This window comes from Pongo abelii, chromosome 1, assembly GCF_028885655.2.
Source record: "Pongo abelii isolate AG06213 chromosome 1, NHGRI_mPonAbe1-v2.0_pri, whole genome shotgun sequence".
Classification (NCBI taxonomy): Eukaryota; Metazoa; Chordata; class Mammalia; order Primates; family Hominidae; genus Pongo; species Pongo abelii.
In genome coordinates this window covers 213,355,364-213,375,129 of record NC_071985.2, presented here as the reverse complement: position 1 = coordinate 213,375,129, position 19,766 = coordinate 213,355,364, and the positions used below count along the sequence as shown (strand labels likewise).

Genomic DNA, 19,766 nt, shown 5'->3' with positions numbered 1-19,766 from the left:
CAGTCTGGAGCTGGTCTCTGTAGTAGTCAGGATCCACCTGAGGTCGGGGGGTGCCTGCTGGCTTGGGCCTGGCCACCTTCGTTCCATGCCTACCTTTCTACAGCTGCTTCCCTCATGGCCGGCTTACAGTCTCCCTGATGTTCGTAAACCTCAAGCTGCCCATCTGCAGTTGCAATTTCCACGCGTGTGTGGGAGAGAAGAGCAGGCCAGTCACTCACATGATAGTACAAGCTGAGCCAGCCAGAGCGCAGGAGCCTGGGCCCCCAGACCCTCCACTGACCCTCCACATCTGGTGTCTTTTTCTGTCTTCACATTTGTCCATTTTTCAATCCAGATTTTGTGTCTGAATTCCTAAAAGCTGATACCACTCTCAGCATTCTCCCCAGGAGTTTTAGACCTGATTTTTGTTTTCTTTAAATATCTGGATCCCTACTGCCTGGCACTGTGCCTGGCACATAGCAAGTGCTCAATAAATGTGTGTTGCCTGAACAAGCGAATGATTACAGCTGTGTGTTCTCCATTATTCCATGAACTTGACCTCCTTCCACACCTTCAAGGTAAGGAACAAAGGCCATGTCCACTGCATTTCCATGGCCTCCAAGTCCAGCTCAGGGCTGAGAACCCATCACTCTCAGTGAATAAGGGAATAAGGACCAATTACACCTGTTAGTTATGGCTGCCTAACAAACCATACCAAAACCCAGTGACTTATAACAGCAGCCTTTATTTAGCTCACAATTCTGCATGTTGGCAGTTTAGCCTGGGCTCAGCTGGACAGTTGTTTTGGTCTCAGCCAGGTTCCCTCACACATCTGTAGTCAGCTAGAAGCTGAGCTCTCTCTCATGTGTCTGAAACCAGCTGAGACAACTGATCCAGGTGGGCTCTCATCCTCCAGCAGGCTAGCCCAGGCTTTTTCACAGGGTGGGGGCAGCTGTCCTAAGAGAGAGTAGACATGCCCTAGACCTCCTGAGGCCTAGCTCAAAACTGGTAAACCATCCCTCCCACAACATTCTATTGACCAAACTAAACTACAAGACCAGTTCAGATTCATGGGGTGGGGAAAACAGATTCTGCCTCTTGATAAGAAAAGCTAAGAATGACATCATGAAAAATGAGGACACAGGGGGGCAAGGAAAGTGGTGGCTTTGTTCCCAGATAGAGCTGGGCATGGGCCTGGTGCTCAAGTCTGCTCTGTGTCCTGGTTTGCAGTGGGGGTGAAGAGAGAGTTTGGGGTAGATCCTGGGGCTTCTCCCCTCCTGGAAACCCTGAGATGTGGGGTTGGATGCATCTCTATCCCGTCCCTTTGTTTTACTGCATCATAGCACTTACTATGGTCTAATGTGTCTCTTACTTCTATATCCATGCATTTGTAGTCCTCCCCGCTCCACAGAATGCCAGCTCCTGCAGGGCAGGCATCTTGTCTTTCCCATTTCTGCTCTCCAGTCCTCTGATGCTGAACGACAGGGAGTCCCCATGGTCAGAATGCTGAAGGGTGAGCTGCCCTGCGGGAGACATTTTGTCCTCCCTCCCAGTGGAAGAACAGGGGCCTGTCGGGGATGATCTGAGAAGGCTTCCTGGAAGAGCAACACTAGAGCAGATGCTGGATGATGAGAGGGACCCTGTGGTGTCCCTAGCACCGGGGCTTATGTCTGCCACACCTGGGCCGGCTGGAGAACTGCTTGAAGTTTTTCTCATAGGTGGGTAGGCTTTCTTTGAAGCAGTGCACAGATTGCTTGTCACACTCACAGGCCTTCAGCCCGCAGTGGCAGCTGGCACCAGGACCAAGGGTGCATCCACCTGCAGAGACACAGAGGGTCACTGGGGGCTCCCAGCCCAGCCCCAGGGTTTGGTTCTAAGGCTGGGGAGAGCGGGGAGCTCACTGTAAGGGGCCAAGGGTTGAGGACAGAAAGGAAAGCCACTGAAAGGGATACATGTATGCATATGTGTGCATGTGTGTGTGTGCATATGCATTTGTGTGCGTGCATAGGCATTTGTGTGCATGTGTGTGCATTTGTGCGTGTGTATGCTTGTGTGTGCATGTGTGTGTGCATGTGCCTGTGTATGTGTGTGTGTGTGTGTGTATGTGTGCATGTGTGTGTTTAGGGCTCTCAGCCACAGCTTCCCGCATCCTCAAGCCCTTCCCTGATCACATCTGGGCATCCCACGAGTGCTGGAGAAGCCTAGAAGGAATCAGGAGAAGGGGGGCGTGGGCTGCGTGGAGGGCCCTGAATGGGTGCACCCGGGCAGCACACAGGCCAGGCTGATGGGAGCATTTTCCCAGAGCTCATCTCCTATTTCCAGCTGCCTGCTTGACATCTCACTTGGATGTCTCAGGCATCTCCAACTTGAGGTGTTCACAGGGGAACCCTTGATATCCTAGTGCTCCCTCTGCCTGCGAGCTCATGATTCACCCACACTCTCAGGAAACTAGGAGCTGACCTCGCTGCCCCCACTCCTTCCACATTTCACATCCAGTCTGCCAGCAGGTCCTGCTAATCTTCTCTGTGTTTAAAATAGCCCATGTTCTGCCCTCTTCTCTCCATGTCTTTGGCCACTGCCCAAATCTCTGTCATCAGCAGTTCTTCCTCCTTCATGGAAGGAAATAAGCAGGGACCGTCTCAAACTGTAACCCGAGTTACGTTCACTCCCTGGCTTACAGTCCCAGTGTGGTTTCCTATTCGGGAAAGACATGCTGAATCCTTCCATGGCCTCTGTGGCCAGGCACACTTGCTGGGATGCCACCCTCACCAGCCTCTCCACCCTCATCGCCCTCCCCCTCCACTCTCCCAGCCTCCCTGCTCCGGGCACACCAGCCTGTTTCATGTCACAGGTCTTGTTCTGTCTTGTCTCTGGGCCTTTGGACTTGCTATTCTTTTTGTCTAAAATGCTTCTCCCCAGGATCTGCAAGCAGTGGGATCCCTGCCACTGTTTGAGGCTTGGTCAAATTTCACCTCCTCAGAGAGGTGCTCCCTGACCACCTGAACTAAAGCTGTCTCTGGCCACACCCTCCATACCCGTTTGTCTCACTCACTGTGCTTTTTACTTAACTTCTCTTATTGGTTTCCTGGCTTGTGTCTGCCTCCCCTCAAAGAAGCATAAGCTGTGTGTGGCTGGGACCTTGTCAAGATCATCACAGTGTCCCCAGCATCCAGGACAGATGCTGCACACAGCAGATGCTCAATAGAATCCATGAATGAAGAATAAGAGAAGGGATGAATGAAGCCTCTATGGGCCTTTGGGGTTCAGTGTCTGCACTTTGGCCAAGTCACCACTAGATGGGGACCTTTTATTTACCTACTAATCAGAGCTGTCGCACTGTGTGCACGCGCATGTGTGTGCATGCGTGTGCCTGTGTGCATGTGTATGCTTGTGTGTGCAGGTATGTGTCCACGTGTGCATGTGTGTGTATGTGCGTGCGTGCGCATGTGTGTACGTGCGTTGTGCGTTTGTGCATGTATGTGTGTATGTGTGTGTGTGTGTGCGCATGTGTGTTTAGGGCTCTCAGGTACAGCTTCCTCTTTCCAGATAACGCCACCCTAGTCCGCTCTCAGGGTTGGCAGTTGGGGGGGGCGCACCAGACGCCCTGGTTTATGACCTTGGGCAAGTTAGCTTCAGCTTCCTCATCTATGAAATGGTGCTAAAACCTAGTCATTTCAGAAACACATGACAGTGTCCCATTCCTGGGGTGGTGGTAAGGATCGCCAGTGTCTACCGACGAGTGGTCCAGATGTGCCTGGTATGCAGAAGGTGCCCTGTAGGCGCTTGCTGCTGTTCTCAGGGTGATGGACTCCAGCTCCACGTGGAGAAAAAGCAGCGCCCTGTGGAGCCGGCCGAGCGCCTGCAGTCAGTCTGTTTGCCACTCTCCCTCTGCAAAGTCTGCGTCCTGCAGAAGCCGTCCTCCCACGCCTCCCTGGAACTTCTCACGTTGTGCCAACACCACCGAGCTTCCTGCCCCCCCCCCGCTCGCCCGCAGGGAATCTGCCAGGGATGTTCACTCCTCTGGCTCTCCGGTTTTGCGGCTCCCGCCACTCCCACTGTTCTAGCACCTGGGTGCCCTCTGCCCTCCCACTCCCCCTCCTGCCTCTGTGAAGATCCTTCCAGATGCATCAAGCCCAGCTCCCCAGGTAGCCCCTACTCTCTCAGGGGGCGAGGGCTACTTGAGCTCAGGCCCCCCAGCCAGCCTCACTGTCCAACCAGAGGGCCTGGTCCAGTGGCTGTCACCCTGGAAACACTTTTCTCACCTTCCTCAGCCACCTTCTTTCTCATCCCTCTCTCTTTCTGTTGCTCTCACTGTCTTCTGGTCCTCTTTCTTCTTCTATTCCATCTCTTATTTCCTTTGCCTCAAGTCTCTAGTGCTCCTTCCTTTCTCCCTGTCCCCTCTCCGTTTCTCGTTTGGTCTTCCTGTCCTTTCTAACGTGTGCATCTGACATCCAGTTCTACTTCAGTGGCCTGCCCCATCCCCAGGCCTTCCAGAACTGATCTGGAGCAGCAGTCTTTTGCAGTGGACTGTCACTTCTGTGGCATTCCTCAACCATGGATTGGGCCTGTCATGACCTGGATGATGAGACAGCCCCAGGCCAAGAAAAATCATCTTTGGAGGCCACCTTTTAAAAACAAGCTTAACTCCAGACCTTGCATCTTTTAATGTGCTAATGGAGAAACTGAGGCACGAAGAAAGGAAAGGAGGGCTTCGGAACGACTTTCTTGCTGCATGAACTACATCTCCACAAATAAGAAGAGGCAGCAAGTCTGCATTCCTGCCTGTGGCTGGCCCAGGCCCCAGTCTGAGCCCCTCACCTCAGCCCTGGTTGTCTCTGAATTCTCTCGGGGGTGTTCTGGTCAGTGTCAGAACTCAGAATACTCCCAACTTCTCTGCTGCAGCCCACACCTCTCCCTTGGGCTCCGGACTTCAATAAGCATGTGTCCACCTGCCTTTCCCTTACGTGTCTGACACGTGTCTCAAACTCAAGGTGACTCACACCGAACTCTTGCTGTCTTCATCATCAGCTCTCCCCCCATCTTCACGAGCTCAGTATTTGGTGCCACTATCTACAGCCACCCAGGCCAGGAGCCTGGGGTGCAACCTCTGTTCCCTTCACAGCCCACACTGAACCCATCAGCAGGTCCTGTCAGCCCTGACCCTACCTGTACAGCATTCCCGGCATGTGACACTTCCCATCCCCACTGTCACCGTGCTGATCTCGGCTGTGGTTGTGCCTCCCAGTGCTTTGCAACAGTCCCCTAATGGGGCCCTTCTTTCCTCCCTGACTCTCTTCTTTCTCTGCACTGTAGCCAGAGTGATCTTTCTGGGGCAAAAGTAGAGCATCCTCTGCTTCACATGCTCCAATGACTCCCTTGCCATTGACATAGAAGGCACGTGTCTCATCCTGTCCAACCTCATCTCCATTCTTCCCCAAGGCTCCTCTGCTCCTAGCACATTGGCCCTGAGGTCTCAGACCAAATGCCACCTCCCCAGAGAGGCCTTCTTTGACCACCTAAAGCAGGTACCCTTCTGTCTCCTGACCCCCAACCTCTGTCATTTTGCAGCCTGTCGCTTTGTCTGAGGTGCTTCAGAGCACTTGGCCCTGTTTGAATGTGTCTTTATTAATGAATATGCTACGGTCTCTTGTTCTTTTTGGAACACAAGCTCTTTCCAGGCAAGGGTTTTGTCTTCCTCATTGCTGATCTCCTGACCGTAACATGCAGTAAAGGCTCCTTGCTGACCACCTTACTGGCCACACTCATATGGCCTACAGGCCAATGCCAGCAGCTGACCCCTAGGAGACAGGAAGCCAGGTTCTTGGGCCAGATACGCTGCTTCTGTGCTTTGGGGTGTCAGGCAAGTTGCTTCCCTCTCCAAGCCTGTTTCCTCAGCTTTCAAATGGTGATAAGGATACGTGCACTGCCTGTTTCATGAGTGCTTTTGTTCATCTACTAATTAAACAAACAAGTATTGAGCTCCCAACATGTGTCTGGTCTTTGGCTAGGAGCTGGGGGCACAGGTGCAAGCCAGCAGACCCCACACTGCTTAGTCCAGGGGCATCGCTCCCTGTGGGCTCTATGAGAACCAGTGCCCTCAGACAAGACAGGCTTGCTCCTTGCTCTCACGGAACTTTCTAGTCGGGGGGGAGAGTCGATGCACACAGACACAGAGAAGTAAACAAGATCATTTCAGGTAGAGATGAATGCTGGGAGAGATAGTGGGTAGCGTGTCAGCGAGTGGAGGCTGAGATGAGGAATATATTCAGCAGTAAATGAGAAAAGTCTTTGCAAAATACAAATTCCAGCAGTTACCATTTTCATCTTCCCGCTTTGGCAGAGGGAGGCAGTCAGAGGCCGGGAGATGCAGATAATGGAGATTCAGTTGGCTGGAACCCCATCTCTGCCTCCCACACCAGGTCCTCCCTGTACCACACATGTATGTGCATGTGGGCGGAGGGGGTGTCACTGCTGAGTGAGCTTAAAGTCCCTTGCAAAAATGCCAAGTACTTATGTAAGCCCACTCAAAGGAGGGATAACCACCTCCCAGGTGGCCTGAGGGCAGCTGTCCCCACCACTAGGCAAATTGGGCCCTGGGCTCTGGTGACAGGCCTTTCTCTGCACTGATCTCTCAGTGACATTTAGAGTCGTGGACAGACCAAGTTGTTTTCTTCCTCTCCCTTCCCTGCTTACCTACTGCATCCCAGAGCAGCCCCTGGTTGCCAGGCAACCTGGGACCAGGCCTGGGTGCAGGATTTCAGAACTCAGGGGAGGCTAGGGAGTTGGTTAACTCTTGCAGGGGCAGCTCTTTGAACAGAGGTGCAATTAGGATAGGGAAATAGTTTTTTTGTTGTTGTTTTTCTTTTTTGAGGTAGGGTCTCACTCTGTTGCCCAGGCTGGAGTGCAGTAGCACAATCACAGCTCACTGTGGCCTCATCTCCTGGGCTCAGGTGATCCTCCTATCTCAACCTTCCAAGTAGCTGGGACTACAGGTATGCACCACCACACTTGGCTAATTGTTTGTATGTTTAGTAGAGACAGGGGTCTCACTGTGTTGCCCAGGCTGGTCTCGAACTCCTGGGCTCAAGTGATCCTCCCGCCTCAGCCTCCCAAAGTGCTGGGATTACAGGTATGAGCCACCACGCCTGGCCAGGAAAGGGATTTTATTCCATAAGGGGTTACTGACCATAGCCCAATGGGCGCAAGTACAGAGTGGACTCTTCAAAGAAACAGTAATAAAGAAAATCCCAGTGCTGTAAGCAAAGAGGAGAAAACTTGGACAAAAAGAAGAATTTCCACATCTAAAAGGAAGGGCATTAATGAAGCACCTACTGTAGGCCAGCCCCTGTAGCTGGGTTGCTTTAGCTAATCCTTCCAGCAGCCTTATGAAGTACAGGCGATTCTCTCCATTTCACAGATGAGGAGATTAAGGCCCAGCTATTAATACAAGGGGTGGAGCTGGAATTAGACCCAGTGCTGCCTGACTCTGAGGCTTCTCAGCAGGAACACAAAGCTCTGGGGCCTTGCAGAGAAGCAAACTCCATCTGCCCCTCTTTCCTTCCCTGGGCCAGGGCAGAGCATTCTGACCAGTTTGCTGCAGATCCTGAGACCTACACTGTGTGAGGACCTCCAATCATGCACACACCCAGCACCCCCCACAGGGGAAGCTGGTGTGAGACAGGGCACCCAGGGTCTGAATCCCAACTCTTCCTTCCCTGGCTGTGTGACCTCAGCCATCGTGCTTAACCTCTCTGAGCCCCAGGGTCCTCCTTGATAATGGGAGATAATGCTCACCTCAGTGGTTTATCATGTGAGTTCAGGTGCTGTGTGTACAGCATCTATCACAGAGGCTCATACACTATAGCTGTTGTTATTATACCCATTTCATGGATGAGAAAAACAAAGCCCAGACAACTCAGGCCAGACGGTATGTTCCAGAGCACTGAAAAGGTTCAAGACGCATGCATCTTAATCTTGTCTGTTTCTTGGATCAAACTCGTCCCCTCTGTGGGTCTCAGTCTCTTCATTGCTACAATGAGGGGCTGATCTGGATGACCTCTAAGGGCACTTTAGCTCTGGAGTTTCCACAAGACGGTGAATGCCAGAAGAGCAGGGACTGGGTCTGCTTTATTCGGTGCCCCTGGCCCCTGGCACAGCACCGGCACTGGGCGGGTACCCAGTGGATGCTCACTCAATACTGGGGCAAGTAAACCAATGGGCCTGGGGCTCAGCACATGTCAGCAGCAGACTCTGGATTAGAACCCAGATCACCTCACTCTTAGCCCTGCTCCTGGGGGCAGGGACTTGGCAAGGTGGGGGTGGGGATGACAGGGGCTGGCTTGGTCCTCACTGTCTGAGTCAGCTGAGGAGGCGAGTGCTGATGCCCTGGTACTGATGAGGAAGCCTCCTCCCATGCTAGTGCCCTGAGCAAGGCTCTGGACTCAGGAGCCCTGGTCAAGGCTTCAGGAGCAACTGGCTGCTTCTGCTCTGCAGGGGCAGCGTGGGAAGAAAGCACAGCCCAGGCCACGTACTTTCTGGTCCAACTCCCAGCCCCTGCCGGCACCTCCCGCCACTGCCCAACAGTGCCACTGCCTGGGGCTCCAGCCTCTGCTCCTCAACCTTTGCTCCACTCTCCCTCATCTCCCGGGGTCATGGGCTGGGAGGGTGAAGAGCGTTGAATAGAGAAGCTTTCCTGGGTTCAGAGAGCCCAGGCCAGCCCTGGAGAGTGCAGCCAGCCCACTGGAGCCCAGGGTGGAGGCTTGGGCTGGGCCAGCCAGGTGTCCCCACCCCTGTGGCAAAGACAGGTGGGAAGAGGCCGTGGGAAACTTGGTCCCTGGAGGCCACCTTCTCCAGTCCCCTCTCCCCATCCCTCCCACCAGGCCCTGATCTCTTCCCCTCTCCTGAACATGGCCTTGGAGGTGTCACAGAAGAGACACTTTGCTTTAGGCCTGAGAAGGACCACACCAGAGAGCTCCAACTCAGGAAGTCTCCTTGAGCTCACATGGGGAACAAAAGGGGGTTCTTTCCCTGTCAACCACATGCTGGTGGCAGTGGGCAGGGCAGGCCAAGAAGCAGGCCGAGAGCTGAGGCAGGTCCTCCTGGTGCAGGGGTCCGAGCCCCCAACCCACACGGCTGGTGCCAGGGAGACCTCACAGTCTTAACTCTGGGTATTGGTGTGTGCTGAGCTGAAGTGGTGGGTGGGGGGAGCTCAGGAGACCAGGGTTCTGAGCCCTGGAACCCACTACAGGATGGAGGACGTATCTCCTGCCCTAGGGGATGAGTGGTGGAGAGGTGGTAGTTCCCTGACCTCAGGAGGAAACAGAGGAACTCCAAGGTACACTCACAGCTGTGAATAAACACACCTGGGAAGGAAAGTGATTCATGCAACCCCACGAGGCCAGGCAGGAAGTGAGCCACACGCTATAAGAAGCCACTTCTTTATTTGGTGCTCTTCACCCTCCCAGCCCAGGACCCCTGGATCCACCCTGGCTATGCTGGAAAGGATGGTGCTCACCAATGGCCACTGCCCAGTGCCTCCGAATGTGCCTGCTGTTTAGACCAGGATTGCCCTGCACATACCCGTACCCTACCAGCCGCAGAACACGCTCTGGAAGCCAGGGCCACGCCCCATGTGCAGGGCGCTTGATCCACTTGCCCACATGGCTCCTTGAATGGTCTCAATAACATGTGAGTCCCCCTTCCCTTCCCACCTATTTGCTTTTGTGGCCCTGGCAGCACCTATCTTAGTGCTTGGCATGCAGTCACCCTTAATAAATATTTGTCCAACTGGAAGACAGCCGAGCCGTTTTGTTAACAAAACGACAGAAACAAGGAAACATGTTCTCAACAGTAACAGTTGTCAAGGGAAGCTTCAAAATTAGCTCAAGTGAACAAGTATTTATTGAGCATGTACTATCTGCCAGGCTCTGGGCTCCCAGAGAGTTCAGGAGGTCCACTCATGGGCGGGAGAGACCAGGCCAGGATGAGCACGGACACTCCGAGAAGCTCTGGAGCATCAGGAAAAAGCTCAGGAACACCTCCTTCCAAGCACTTGGAAGCATTTCATTTTCCAAAAGATTTCTGGGTCAAAGAGGAGGTGAATGTTAAGGAAAGGCCCAGGTTAAAAGACATTTCCATACAGAAAAGGCTACTCACAAACCACTGTGCCATTGACGATGTGGAACTGGTAGCTGTTCAACACAGGCTGGCAGCTGAACTCCTTCAGCTTCTCATAGCAACAGTCATGTGCCCAGCAGCATCTGGGAAGAGACCAGAGGGAGATGAGGGGCTGTGCCTGGAAGTGGGTCCCTCAGGAATCTGCTGGAGGACCTTATCTGGGGACTAGAAAGGGCTCACCTGCCTCCTCCTCTAGGCAAGAAGGCATTGAAGGTGGGGAAGTGAATTATCAATAATATTAAAAACAGGCCAGGTGTGGTGGCTCATGCCTGCAATCCCAGCACTTTGTGAGGATGAGGCATGAGGATCGCTTCAGTCCAGGAGTTTGAGACCAGTCTGGGCAACATAGGGAGACCTCCTATGTTTTTAAGTTAAAAAAAAAAAAAAGCCAGGCATGGTGGCACCAGCCTGTGGTCCCAGCTACTCAGGAGGCTGAGGTGGGTGGATTGCTTGAGCTCAGGTGACGGAGGCTGCAGTGAGCTCTGATTGAGCCTCTCCACCCCAGCCTGGATAATAGAGCAAGACCCCGTCTCCCAAAAAATAAATAAAATAAAAAATAATAATAATAACCAGCAGCATTTCCCGAGCCCTCTCTAGTATCTGTTGCTATCTCATTAGCTACTCATAGAAACCTATAAAGTACAATCATTGCCGCTCTTTTGTAGGGGAGGGACTGAGATTCCAAGAGGCCAATTTCCCAAACTTAGGCAGCTGGAGAATGATAGACCCAGGACACAAACCTAGGCCCATTCATTCATTTAACACTTTTTATTGAGCACCTACTGTGAGTCAGGCACTGTGCGGGTCTCTGAGGAGACAACTGTCTGTAAAAGCCGAGGTAGTCCTATTCATGGCACCCAGAGTTGGCTGGGAGCTGGATGGGAGAGCACTGGAGGAGAAATACCATCTGGAGCATGGGCTCGGTCCATGTCCTCAACCACTACACAAGGGACAGGAAGGCAGAAACTTAAGCTTGGATTCTAATGCCTGAAAGGCCAAGAAAAATGTTTCAGTCTCCCTCTCTCACCATTCCCATCTGCAAGTGGGGGCTCTGCTGTTGATCAGCTTTGGCTAATGATGTTCAATTTCGAATCAGCCTTTGGACTTTGACAGGGGAGGCACAGACCATCAAGGAGAGGGGACAAACTTTGAAATAGGCAAATTCTCGTTCAATCCTAACTCTGCCACTTACAAGCTGCATTGCCTTTGGGAGGTGGTTTAGCAACTCACTCTCCTCACCTGTCAAATGGGCTGGTATCACTGTCTTGTGCATTCCCTGCGAGAATTAAATTAGGTTTGTATGCCAATCGCCAGTCCCAGTGCTTGGTATATAAGGGCATTTCATAAGTGTCAGTTGCCCTTCCAAGGCTCTGAGGTCCTCCCATGGTTCCATGAGCCCCACCCACAAGACTCGAGCTCCAGGAGTGATATTTAAGGCCCCACTGTGGGGACATGTTTCTCCACACTAGGTTAAATGTGGAAAGGAACATTTTGCTGTCTTATTTCTTCAAATGAAATGACACGCAAACTGTCCCGTTTCTTACCTCCCCACACATATACTCACCAGATGATACCCACCTCTACTTTTTCTAGGAACTCACACTCCCCCACCCCCATCCTTTGAAGTAGGCCTGGAAGCCAGGCTTGTGCCATGCAACCTCACCCAGATGGACGACTTCTCCAAACTGGGCCACTTGGATTCCCTCTCCTAGAATATGGAATTAGGACTAGTGAGTCAGTTGTGCTGTGCCTACAGTCCTAAAAGCTGCAGAGCTGAAAGCAGAGGACTTTTACTATGAGGATGAAACAGCTTCTAGAGCTCTGAGCAGGACCGATGGCATAATTGCAGGGACCAAAGCAAAATGAGAACCTGAGGCTCTTTATTAAGAATTTCAAGATGGCGGCAGCAGAGCAGTAAACCACGTTTAGGCCCTTATGAGTGTCGGGCCCTGTGAAACTTTACAGATCACACGCTCAAGAAGCTGGCCCTGACCCTTATGAGTGTTGGGCCCTGTGAAACTTCACAGGTCACACACTCAAGAAGCTGGCCCTGACTCTGGGTTTCTCAAGACCCATCCTCTGAATCCCGTTCAGTTCTTCCTTCCATTAGCCTGAGTTGTTTTCTGTTACTTGCCATGCAAGAATCCTAACACCCTCTCTCTGGCTTCAAGCATGAACTTTAATGCAAAACAAATGATAAGTGGCCTCAGAGCCTCTGCACCCACCTGTCAGTGTCATCCACGGGGATCCCTTTGCCCCCAAGCCCACAGTAGCAGCCATATCTGTAATATGAGAAGAAGGCACTCCACCCCGTGATGTGTTTGACCATCCTCTGAAACTGCCAGAAACTGCTGTGGGTGGGGGCTGCCACCACCGATGAGAAAAAAAGGAAGAAGGAAGTTGCAATGAGCATGATGCTGCCTTGATGTCCCCTCCCCTTACTAGAATGCTGAGCATTGGAAATATCATCAAATCCCCAAAGCGAAGTGCAAGGGGCATGGCTGGAATCATCAGCCCCTTTCCTGGGGAAGAAAATAGGTTCAGATTTGCCCCTGTAACACAGTTAGTTTTTTGCTAACCCGGATGAATACCCAGTTTCCATGAGGTTCAGGACAAGGCTCTCCCATCAACCATAGTCTTCCCCCTCAAAGCAAGAAACTACAGTCCTAGGCAGAACACCCTCGGGTCTGATGCAACATGAATGGGAAAAGTTCAAAGCTGGAAATGCCAGTCCCTCCAGATGTCATCAGGCCTTTACTATCTCACAGGAGAAACAAAATACTTAAGAGGCAGGACAGGTATCCTCAATTATTATTTTTTTAAATGGCAAGTACACATGAACTCAGCTGTTTTTGCTTCTCCAAGATGCTTATGAGAGTGGGCACAAATGCATACACAAAATGGTTTGCTGAAGCATTATCTGTGATATCAAAAAATTGGAAACCACCCACATGTCCACCGACAGGGGGATAATAACAAAATTATGTGTCTCAAAAATAAACTACATTTGATAGCACTATCTCTAGGCAATTGGGATTGAAGAGAAAGAAACGGGCAACATTCATTTTATACATGTCTCTGCTGTCTCATGTCTTTTCACAATAAGCATGTGTTCCCTTTCCTTCTTCTTTTTTTTTTTTTTTTGAGACAGAGTTTCGCTGTTGTTGCCCAGGCTGGAGTGCAACGGTAGGATCTTGGCTCACTGCAACCTCCGCCTCCCGGGTTCAAGCAATTCTCCTGCCTCAGCCTCCTGAGTAGCTGGGATTACAGGTGCCCGCCGTCACACCTGGCTAATTTTTTGTATTTTTAATAGAGACGGGGTTTCACCATGTTGGTCAGCTGGCCAGGCTGGTCTTGAACTCCTGACCTCAGGTGATCTGCCCGCCTTGGCCTCCCAAAGTGCTGGCATTATAGGCATGAGCAACCGTGCCCGGCCCAGCATGTGTTCCCTTTCTATTATGGTGTTTTGAATGTGTGTGTGTAAAGGCTGTATAGAGGATGTATATCAAACTCTTTTTTTTTTTTTTTTTTTGAGACAGAGTCTGGCTCTGTTGCCCAGGCTGGAGTGCAGTGACGCAATCTCAGCTCACTGCAAGCTCCGCCTCCCGGGTTCACGCCATTCTCCTGCCTCAGCCTCCCTAGTAGCTGCGACTACAGGCACCCGCCACTATACCCGGCTAATTTTTTGTATTTTTAGTAGAGACGGGGTTTCACCATGTTAGCCAGGATGGTCTCGATCACCTGACTTCGTGATCCACTCGCCTCGGCCTCCCAAAGTGCTGGGATTACAGGCGTGAGCCACTGCGCCCGGCCTATCAAACTCTTAAGAGTGGTCACATCTGGATGTAGGGAAAAAACTGGGGTCTGGGGAGGATGAGGAGGAGCTTTACCCTGTTGCTATATACTCATTTATTTTACTTTTTAATTATAAGCATGTAGTAAATTTGCAATAAAAATACAATAAAGACATGAACTTGAAGAAGAGAAAGAGAAATAGAGTTTGGGAGAGTTTTCTCAGATGCCTTCAATCTCACTATCATGTTCAGTCTAAACGGTGGTGTGGGGGAAGAAGCCCATGGGTGGTCACTGCTGCCCAAGCAGTCCCTGGAGCCGCACTCAGGGGCTGATCTTCAGGACACACTGAGGGGCTACAGAGGCGGTCATCCTGCATACGGGTGTCCTCCTGCACTATCACCTTGCAAAGTGTAAATTCCACCACTCATTGTGGGGAAAGGAAGTCTGTTTTTGATATCTTTGACTTAGGGACTCAAAAGTTATTGTGACTCAATTGAAAGAGACAGGAAAATGGATCTGGACAAACCTCCACTCAACGAATCCAGCAAAAGAGTCTTTCAGTCTCCAGTAGACCCCAAACTGTTTCCCAGTAGGTCCTTCTTCACTTTGCAGAGGTAAGCAATTGGATCTCCCAGCAGCAATGACTTATAACTACCAATTATCCCATAAGTCACCATAAAAATGTCTTTCTGATAAGCATTAATTATTCTTAAATTAGCTGGATATATGTCTACATTTTTGTTCTGAATCCAAATGGCCTTAAATAAAGGCTACTAGCATCCAAAGGAAAAAAGACTCTTGGGGGTGAGGGGGGTAAAATAGTAGTCAAACTCCCTTTCTAGCAAATGGTTGGCAACCTCTGATTTCCTAGACACTTTATAAGATCCCAACACTGGGATCAGCCCATTTTATAGCAGAAACAGAAGCAAGAGGACGTTGGTGGGAGCCCGTTCCCTTCCTGATTCTTTTCTGCGGGATTTGTGACTTCCCTCACCTGGTGCCACCTGGAGAGTCCCCCCTCCCACTGACATAAACAGGAAGACAGAAGCTTGGTGCTGTCCCACCAAGCTCTCTACTTACAGCAGGAGAGGAGGAGCGTGAGGACGGCAATGACCTTCATTCCTGAGGAGACCAGGGAGTCTGAGGTTCTACAGCCACACCTTCACCTGTGTGTGAGGGGTCTCCCAGCTGAACCTCTGTTTCGGGACAAAATGACCAAAATGAGGCAAGGGTATTTGGGTGCAAAACCCTAATTGTAGTGCCTTGGAAAGACCTCAGCAGAGGACTCAAAGAAATCATTTTCAAATCTCATTCCCTTTGAATATGGTACCCTTTCTGGCATTTAGATCTGAACATATAAAAATAAGAAGGGTTCCATGGTTTTAAAAGTGCAAATGTTGGTTTGTTTGTTTTTTCCCAAATTTCTTTCTTTGGCAACATCATCCCTTCATCTCTTCTTTTTTTCTTTTGAGGAGTCTGTATTTCCTCTGTTCCCGAGCTGGAAAGACATCTATGTTGTTCATAATAGAAATCCCACACAGGAATGCCTAGCTTGGTTTGCATCTAGTCCCACAGTGCCTTCCCTCCTTGATACCCAGACATCTTATTCATCAACTTTACCTCTCTGCACCTTGGTTTCTTCTCCTGTAGAGTGATACTAGAAATTCCTGTTAATAATTTCAAGGCTTTATTTTAAGGGTTTCACAGGTATTACATGGTTTAACCCTTACAACTCCTTCTGTTCTATTATCATTTTGAAGATGGGTAAACTGAGACCCAGAGAGGTTGAACAAATTCCTCACGATCACATAGCTGTCTACTTTACAGACCCATTGTGGGACCTGCTGGAATAATGAAAGTAAAACTGTTTTGTACTATCAAATGCAGTCACAGGTAGACACAGAATTCATATTCCGATTAGTATGGGTAATGATACCCATATTAGAACAGTAGAGGAGAATGTGGGTTGCAGCCCTGCCATGGAGCTGCCAGGGATCAGTCAATGGCTTTCTTTACATACAAGTGGTCTTTATAGCCCCCATCATAAAATAGGCTAAATCTGGTAATGTCAGGACTTGGAGTGTGAAACAATAGCTCAGTTGAGCCTAGAGAATTTGGCAGGTGCAGAGCTGGGGCTAGATTTACACCTGGTGTAAATCTTTCCTGGTGGCAAAGCTTCCCAGGAAAACTTCAAAATGATCATCCTGCTGCAGATCCCTGGGAGAGTTAATCAGGGTGTCTTTGCTATCTTCCCCCTTTGGCAACATTCTGGTGGATGCTGTGAGGCCGGGCCCTGACCAGGCCTGGTCCCAGCCAACCTTCACTTCAACTGCTGTGCGGGGTGTTTTTTAATTAGGTTCTGTCTCTACAGACTTGCTTCCTTTTTCCCTTTTGAGTCTGAAAAAAAAAATCATGTGCAGGTTTAGCCCACGAAAAAGGGGCTCAGTTCTTTTGAATGAGAAGGTGATGACACTTTAGAGAGATAAAGAAACGGACCTGGGTGCATTACTGGTCATGAAATCCAATAGACTCTTATTAAGCACCAACTATGAGCTCTTCTAATGAGAACATTCTGACCCAAGGAAGCTGCCAAGCTGGCTGGAGAGACCAAATAGGTAAACAGAGACCAAATATAGCCCCAAAGCCCCATGTGGGCAGCAATTCTGTTTGGTTCTCCATTAGTTCCCGAATGCTTCACACAGTCCTGGCAGGCCCCCTCTTCAGGGCTGGGGTACCAGCTGCTGCTGACGCTCTCCCTCACTGGGAACCACCCTCTGCTGCAGGTATCGCGTGGCCCAAGGTTATGGCCCCTCCCAGGGAAGACAGGAGAAGGAGTCTCTAGCCAATCCCTGGCTGGGGTGATAGTTTAAAGGGCCATCCCTTGTCTTTTTCAGGATAGCTCTGAAAGGTGGTCCCAGCCCCAGAGCTCCCTGTGGCCTCAGCAACTGCCTCTGTGTGTCAACTTCTCCCACTATGTCAGTTTCTGTGTGTGTGTGTGTGTGTGTGTGTGTGTGTTAGCTTGTCCCTCTGTGTCAGCTTCTCCCTTTATGTCAGTTTCTGTGTGTGTGTCAGCCTCTCCCTTATGTGTCAGCTTCTCCATGTCAGTTTCTCTGTGTGTGTCACCTTCTCCCTCTATGTCAGTTTCTGTGTGTGTGTGTGTGTGTGTGTGTGTGTGTGTGTGTGTGTGTGTGTGTATGCTAGCTTGTTCCTCTGTGTCAACTTCTCCCTTTATGTTGGGCTCTGTGTGTGTGTGTGTGTGTGTGTGTGTGTCAGCTTCTCCCTCTGCGTCAACTTCTCCCTTGTGTGTCAGCTTCTCCCTCTATGTCAGCTTCTCTCTGTGTCAGCTTCTCCCTCTATGTCAGTTTCTCCCTTCCTTGTATGTCACCTTCTCCCTCTGTGTCAGCTTCTCCCTTCCTTGTATGTCACCTTCTCCCTCTGTGTCAGGTTCTCCCTCTGTGTCAGCTTCTCCCTTTTGTGTGTCAGCTTCTCCCTCTCTGTCAGTTTCTGTGTGTGTGTGTGTGTGTGTGTGTGTTAGCTTGTCCCTCTGTGTCAGCTTCTCCCTTCCTTGTATGTCACCTTCTCCCTCTGTGTCAGCTTCTCCCTCTGTGTCAGCTTCTCCCTTTTGTGTGTCAGCTTCTCCCTCTCTGTCAGTTTCTGTGTGTGTGTGTGTGTGTGTGTGTGTGTGTGTGTGTGTTAGCTTGTCCCTCTGTGTCAGCTTCTCCCTCTGTTGGCTTCTCTGTGTGTGTCAGCTTCTCCGTCTCTGTCAGTTTCTGTGTGTGTGTGTTAGCTTGTCCCTCTGTGTCAGCTTCTCCCTCTATGTCAGTTTATCTGTGTGTGTCACCTTCTCCCTCTATGTCAGTTTATCTGTGTGTGTCACCTTCTCCCTCTATGTCAGTTTGTGTGTGTGTTACCCTGTCCCTCTGTGTCAGCTTTTCCCTCTATGTTGGCTTCTCTGTGTGTGTGTCAGCTTCTCTCTTGTGTGTCAGCTTCTCCATGTCAGTTTCTGTGTGTGTATGTGTGTTAGCTTGTCCCTCTGTGTCAGCTTCTCCCTCTATGTCAGTTTCTCTGTGTGTGTGTCAGCTTCTCCCTTGTGTGTCAGCTTCTCCCTTTATGTCAGTTTGTGTGTGTGTGTGTGTGTGTGTGTGTGTGTGTGTGTGTTAGCTTGTCCCTCTGTGTCAGTTTCTCCCTCTATGTTGGCTTCTCTGTGTGTATGTGTGTTAGCTTCTCCTTCTGTGTCAACTTCTCCCTTGTGTGTCAGCTTCTCCTGCTATGTCAGCTTCTCTCTGTGTGTCAGCTTCTCCCTCTGTGTCAGCTTCTCCCTTCCTTGTATGTCACCTTCTCCCTCTGTGTCAGCTTCTCCCTTGTGTGTCAGCTTCTCTCTGTGTGTGTTAGCTTCTCCCTCTGTGTCAGCTTCTCCCTTGTGTGTATGCTTCTCCCTCTGTGCCAGCTTCTCCATTATGTGTCAGCTTCTCCCTCTGTTCCAGCTTCTCCCTTGTGTGTTAGCTTCTCTCTCTATGTCAGCTTCTCCTTTGCATGTCAGCTTCTCCCTCTCCCCATTCTTCCCTTGCTCACTTCCCGACGGCTGTATCTCCTGGAGCCTCCCAGCAACATACTTTTTTGTGTCAGAGTCTGTTTCTAGGGAGCTCAGTCTGCATCCATGTGGAATGATAAGCACTGCTCCAGTGACTGTATAAATGCCTCTGAGCTCAGAGGAAGGAGCAGTGAACTCTCTTGGGAAGGTCACAGAAATCTTCCCAGGAGAGGTGGTATTTGAGAAGGCCTTAAATTCCCCTTAAGTTTATGCTCTGCTCCTGTTTACTCCTCACTACAACCCTACCAGGCAGGTTCTATCACATTCACATTTGACAGAGGAGGAGACCAAGTCTCTGAGAGCGGAAGTAACCTGAAAAAGTCCACACAGCTATGAAGTGGGCTGGGACTTAAACTCTCGTCCCTTTCTCCAAATCCAGTGCTCTTCCTCCTTGCCAGTCTCCCTGCCTAGACTTCTTGTTCGTGTGGCATTTTGAAGGTTTGAGGGCATTTTCATGCACTGACCTTCACAGCTATGACTCAGGCATGGTTCTCTCCATTTGACGAGTCATTTGGGGCTGCCTAGGATTGTGCTGAAGCTAAAGCAAGAGCACAGGACCAGAGGGCCCGAGGCTTGATGAGGGGCAAGAATGTAGAAAGCATGGCATTGCCTCCCACGCCAGCCCCTAGGGCAGCAGCCAGTAAGTTGCAGAGTCCCTAGACGCCACCATCTGGGTCCTTTGCTGGACCCATCAATTCAGCTTTTATCAACAGTGATGAAACACTGGTTGGCTTTCCTCCCCATAGAGAAAATAGGATGGATGGAGCCTGTAAGCTCATTAAGGACAGAGGTCATGTCTGTTTTGTTCACCTCTTTATCCCTAGTGCCTTCTTATCAGTGCCTGGCACAAACTAATACTACCCACGATGATGACTAACGTATATATCACACTTATGCCTTGCAGGGGTTCTGAGCACTTTATATATATTTACTCACTAAATCTTCACATCCCCTAGCTAGATAAGTGCCATTATTACCCTCATTTTGCAGATAAGGAAACTAGGCATGCAGAGATGGGCAGTAAATAAATATTTGAGGCATGAATGAATGAGTGAATGAGTGTTAAGAGTCTTATCATACTTCAAGTTACAGAAATAAAAACAATAACTGCAACCCCTCGAGTACCAACAGGAGGCTAAGCACAGGATGTGAATTAGGATTCTCCTTGAATCCTCCCGAATCCTCCCGATGAGGCATATACAATTAATTCCAGTTTACCAGTAAC

At 50.3% G+C, this 19,766-nt stretch overlaps 1 protein-coding gene across 1 annotated transcript in view; it reads right to left on the bottom strand.

The window, feature by feature from the left end:
* Positions 1–289: 289 nt before the first annotated feature.
* The window catches only part of PLA2G2C (phospholipase A2 group IIC), a 25,307-nt gene continuing 5,830 nt past the window's right edge, over positions 290–19,766 (bottom strand). Inside the window, exons 2-5 of the mRNA XM_054540487.2 lie at positions 15,031–15,146; positions 12,381–12,519; positions 10,135–10,238; positions 290–1,797 (exon numbers count right to left, since the gene is read on the bottom strand). Coding sequence (XP_054396462.1) covers positions 1,631–1,797; positions 10,135–10,238; positions 12,381–12,519; positions 15,031–15,070 — 450 coding nt within the window. The 5' untranslated portion in view covers positions 15,071–15,146 and the 3' untranslated portion in view covers positions 290–1,630. The remainder of the gene's footprint in view (positions 1,798–10,134; positions 10,239–12,380; positions 12,520–15,030; positions 15,147–19,766) is intronic.